This window comes from Macrotis lagotis, chromosome 3 (genome assembly GCF_037893015.1).
Source record: "Macrotis lagotis isolate mMagLag1 chromosome 3, bilby.v1.9.chrom.fasta, whole genome shotgun sequence".
Taxonomy (NCBI): Eukaryota; Metazoa; Chordata; class Mammalia; order Peramelemorphia; family Peramelidae; genus Macrotis; species Macrotis lagotis.
Window position 1 is genome coordinate 293,439,790 of NC_133660.1, and position 5,809 is coordinate 293,445,598.

The 5,809-nt window shown below is 33.8% G+C and overlaps 1 protein-coding gene across 1 annotated transcript; it reads right to left on the minus strand.

Annotated features, from left to right (window-relative positions):
- Positions 1–927, minus strand: LOC141516716 (olfactory receptor 5B12-like). Its single transcript, XM_074227710.1, has one exon. It carries the CDS (start codon positions 925–927, stop codon positions 1–3), a length of 927 nt encoding a protein of 308 aa, XP_074083811.1.
- Positions 928–5,809: the final 4,882 nt, after the last annotated feature.

The window sequence follows — 5,809 nt, forward strand, 5'->3', positions numbered from 1 at the left end:
CTAAAGTCGATGTACTCTCACAGCCTTCCCAAAGGCATTCTTGACATCTTTATTTCTTAGACTATAGACCAAAGGGTTCAACATAGGGATGACTATGGTGTAGAACACTGATGCCATTTTGTCTGAATCCATTGAATGGCTTGAGCTGGGTTGGAAGTACATGAAGATGGCTGTTCCATAAAATATTGACACTGCTGTGAGATGGGAAGCACAAGTGGAGAAGGCTTTCTGGCGACCTTCAGCAGAACGGATTTTCAGGATGGTGATGAAAATTAACAAGTAAGAAGTAAAAATGACAAGGAATGGGAAAAAGCTAGTGAAGGAACCTAAGATAAATAATACCATCTCACTGGTATGAATATTAGAACAAGACAGAACTAAGATAGGAGGAAGATCACAGAAAAAATGATGAATTATGTTGGACCTACAAAAGGAATGGCTAAATGTGTTTCCTGTGAATATGGAGGAGGCTAGAAAGCCACAGATGTAAGCACCACTAGCCATATGTGCACATGCAGTTGATGTCATGGTGGTGGTGTAATGGAGGGGCTTACACACAGCTGCATGGCGATCATAGGCCATGCAGGCTAAGAGGAAACTTTCAGTACCAGCAAAGGCTGCAAAGAAAAACAACTGTGTAGCACATCCTTTATAGGAGATGACCTTGTCTCCTATGAGGAACCCTGCCATCACTTTGGGAGTAATTGCTGAGGAGTAGCCAATATCCACCAGAGACAAGTTACTGAGGAAAAAGTACATGGGGGTGTGGAGGCTGGAATCCCAGGAGATCAGAGCTATTAGGCCCAAGTTCCCTACCAGGGTAATGAGGTAGACAATGGTGAACATTATGAAGAGAGGAACCTGAAGCTCTGGGGCATCTGTTAATCCCATAAGAATGAACTCACTGACTTCAGATCTATTCTCCATGATGTCACTTTAGAGTGATGTCATTCACCTGTAACAAAAGTGTATTAGAAAAAATTCACTATGATGAATCATTGCAAGACATAAAATAAGATCAGAAACTATCTTTTGTGAGGACTAGAAATAAGCAATTAAGGCACTGTGAACATCTAGAAAATCCAAGTCACAGCACTTTCTATAGGTCACCAAAATTCACTCATTCATTTTCTTATAAAGTGAGAAAATGCCTCATGTATTATTTCTTATTTTTTAAAAATATTTTAAAAATGTGATAATCCCCACTTCAGATAAAGAAAGAATCTTGTTTCCTGGCAAACATCAGCACAAGAAAGGGGGGAGGGGTATACTTGGTGAGTTTTGAAGAAATAGATCTTTTCTCGTGAATATGCTTCACTTAGAAGACTAAGAGAGAAAAGAGGAATAAAAGAACAGGGAAATACTAAATAAGAGAAAAGTTAAAAAAAAAACAGAGGAGAAAAGGATTAAAGAAATTTGGCCAAGAGTTCACTGGGATCCTTCTTAGTCCTGGAAACATTGCAGCATTAAAATGAATCCAATTAATTGAAGTCACCATATCCAGAGTAGGAACAGTTGCCAATAGATACAAGCTATTTAGTTGTGATAATAATCTCTCAATAACATCACTGTGGATCACTTAAGAATAAATAGATAATTTCTAAATGTGTTCCCTTAAGACAATCTGACCCTTTATCAATTCTCTTCTTCTGCAATGGCAGAAACCAAAGGCAACCACAAATGACGATATTTTGTCCATTCATTCATTAGATAGGTTTTTTTGGGTCCCAGAGAAATCAGTAAATTAGTTGAGTTAGCCTTCTTCACATATGAACTAAAATTTCACCTACAGAAAGTTTTTATTGAGTTATTCATCATAATTTCAATGTCCTCCCTCTTTGGGATTCTTTAATTTTTCTTGGATTTAATTTGAGTGTAAAACGATATTTGCATGCTATTTTCACAGAGATTATGGACTCAATGTTAGGAACTATCTTTTACCTTTCATTGTATTTTCGATTTTTAGCTTGTTGCTGGACAAATATTTAAGAAATGCTTACTGACTCAAATCCTATGTTAACCTTCTCTTTCTGTTGACCTTGTGGCATCAAACAACTACATAGTCCATTCTCATGAACCTCTTTAAGTCCTTACAACTTGTAAGGCCATGCAACAGTTGTGCCTCAATCACTTAGTCTTAGAAAACATACATCTCTACCACCATGAGTTATTAAAAGTCTACCTGGATGCTATAAGTAGGCTGTGACATGTTATCTAGAACTATTTGCCTATTTACAAATAACTACAGTAAACAGAAGCAGAGGATCTCAAGTTAGCAAGGATACTCAAAGGTGATCTACTTCAACTCACATTGGAGATGGAGTTGCTACTCTCAAAGTCAGCCAAAAGACAAGAAAAATTGAAAATATCTAGATAGATATTAATATAGATATGTGTATATACATATATATTTATATTTATAGCACTAATAGGACAGTGATAATAGACCCCAATAATTCATACAAGATGTATTAGAATCTCGAATATGCGAAAGTATAGTCAATAAATGGTTGCCAAAGAAACAAAATGACTTAAAGAAGGGAAATCATAAATTGGCTATCATTCTGATAAGCTTTTTACCCTTATTTAGATAAAGGAATAAGAATTTTGACACACTTTGATAGAGATAACTCCTGGTCAGATCTGGGGTGAATTGGATCATCTTTGGGCTTAAATTACTAACTTGAGATTCTCTGCTTCTGTTTACTACAGATATTTTTAAAGGTGCAAATTGTTCGATATAGCATGTGACAGCTTACTTAGATCTTATAAGAATAGTTTAAGCAATTATAATATTTTTAAACTGAAAAAATACTGATGTAAAGTAATCCAGGAACCACAGTGAGAAAACTTGATGGAAACATTTATATTGTGATCTATATATTACTGATGGAAGTCTTCAATTATCTAAACATCTGATTGAATATTCTCTCATTTATTTCTATTTCTCAGTACCTTTTTCCCTCTATCTCTGTCTTATCATTGGATTTCTGCATAATACTCTCTGTCTCTCCCTGTTTCTTTTTCTCTTTTCTTTGCCAGCCTACTTCTCCAAATGTGTCTCTATTATCTATATATCAATTTATCTATCATCTATCTACCTTTCCCTTTGTTAATCTGTCAATATGTCTGTCTATTTGTATATCAATCTTTCTATAAATCAAACTTTCTATAAATCAAAGAACAGTCATTATTTCTTGGTGATAATGATATATTATACAACAATATTGCAAAATAAAAGAACAAATATGAGAAAATATAATCCCCATTTGAATTTCATGAATCATGAGGAAATATTTGGTAGGACAAAACTAAATAGGAATGTTACAAGACTGAAGGAAAGGAATTAAATAATCTTTACAATTGAGATAAATAAAAGAGAACAAGCAATTGTCAGTAATATATATTATGCTTGGGAAAAGTCAATAGCAGGCATTTTAGAAGAAGGATAAAGCTGAATCCTTTGAATTACTATTACAGTGAGTTCAAATATGAAGAGATAGAACTATCTCAAGAATGAAACTTTAGGGGCAGCTAGGTGGAGCAGTCAATAGAACGATGGCCCTGGAGACAAGAGGACCTAAGTTCAAATCCAGGATCATACACTTAATAATTACCTACCTGTGTGACCTTGGCCAAGTCATTCAAACTCATTGCCTTACAAAAATAAAAAAAATGCAATTTTAAAGTTACAGGAAGAAATTACATTTAGGCTGAACTAGAGATGAAAAAAATGTAGAAAAGAAAAAAAGGAGAGGTAACAAAATATGTTAGTTGAAACAGATATTATGTGATAGTGAGAAGAGTGCCCAGGCTTTGTTTGAATTAAAGGTAGCCCAGGAGCATAAAGACTATAAAATATGTTATTGAAAAAAACAATGTTCTACATCTAAACTTTCTGGAGAGCAATTTGGAATTATGCCCAAAGGGCAACAAAAATGTGTGTACCCTTTGATCCAGCAACATCACTACTGGGTCTTTACCCTGAAGAGATTATAAAAAAGGGTAAAAACATCACTTGTACAAAAATATTCATAGCAGCCCTGAGTGTGGTGACAAAGAATTGGAAATTAAGTGAATGTCCTTCATTGGGAAATAGCTTAAAGAACTGTGGTATATGTATGTCATGGAACACTATTTTTTTTATTAGAAACCAGGAGGGATGGGAATTCAGGGAAGCATGGAAGGATTTGCATGAACTGATGCTGAGTGAGATGAGCAGAACCAGAAAAGCACTGTACACCCTAAAACAGCAAAATGGGGGTAATGATCAACTCTGATGGACTTGCTCATTCCATCAGTGCAACAATTAGGGACAATTTTGGGCTGTGATGGAGAATGCCATCTGTATCCAGAGAAAGAACTTTCGAGTTTGAACAAAAAACACAGCCTTTTACCTTCAATTTGAGGAGGGAAAAAAAATCAGTTATTATGTAATTTTGCTATTTCTTATACTTTATTTTTCTTCCTTAAGGATATGATTTCTCTCTCATCACATTCAACTTGGATCAATGCATACTATGGAAACAATGTAAAGACTAGTAGACTATCTTCTATGGGGGGGGAAGCAAGAATAGGGGGAAATTGTAAAACTCAAAATAAATTAAATCTTTCTTAAAGAAAAAATTTCACTTTGGGAAACAAACAATCAGATAAGATACCGGAGTGATTCTCAAGACTTATGATACAAATACAGTGTATTAAAAGCAAAGACAGAGGTGCTTGACTTGTATTATGTTTCTATTTTCTTGACAAAGACAATTATCTTTGGATTTAGAAGAAAAGAACAACTAATGCTTGACATCAAATATAATAAGGACTAAGCCCTATATTAGTGTAGAAAAGGGTTAGAATAGAGGAAAACACAGAAAAGTTTTATTCCTCCTTCTGTGGGGCAAGAATGATTCTTAGCTATACCGATTGTCTCTGTGACCATGGACAAGGCACCTCAACTCATAGACTCAGTTCAATCAAAAGTCAAAAAAATATAAATGCAATGACATCTATATCATAAGGCTTTTTTTGAAGAAAGACAATTTTAAAAATGCTTTAAAACATTGAAACTCTACAAAATATATATATTATTATTTTAATTAAAGCTACTGCCATTATAGCTTTTAATTAAAAATATTAAAGAAGGCATAACTTTCCCAAATCCCTTGAAGTATTTTATTCTTAGTATATCCTGGATGACAGCATGTTCATTGAAAAAGGAAATATAATAGATTAGATGAATTCTGAGATATTTTGCATCTCTGAATCAATGATCATATGACCCTTTTCCCTGGATCAATTTTAAAGATATCCATAAGTTTTCATAATATTACAGGGAAAGACCTTTGTTTAATGTGGGTAACTGACAGGTAAATAAGTAAATGAAATTTTATGTCATAGATTTTAGAGAAGAACAAATATATTATCACAACTAGCAACAATAAAGAATTTTTCTTTAATATGATAGGAGCAGTATTAAATAGCAAGCAAACAGTCTTGAGTAAAATTTTGTACTATGTCACACATGTCATTTCTATAATGATATTTTTGAATCAAAAATATATAGAAGTAGTCTTTGACAATCATCTTTACTGATGTGCTCAAGGTTGGGTCTTAAGTTTCCATATCTAGAGAGAGCCCTTCTTTGTAATCAGGACTTATTTGTTTTCTTCTAAGAAATACTAAGAAATATCACTCTTTTTGAAACATTATTGATTAGGAGTGAAGATTTGGGTTCTAATCTTGCATGAATATTCACTAATTTAATCTGTGATTTCATGGACATCACTCAATACTTTTACACCACTGTCAGTTT

Bases quoted from the DNA above. Each gene is read 5' to 3' on its own strand.
- LOC141516716 (XM_074227710.1), bottom strand. From the start codon at position 927: ATGGAGAATAGATCTGAAGTCAGTGAGTTCATTCTTATGGGATTAACA.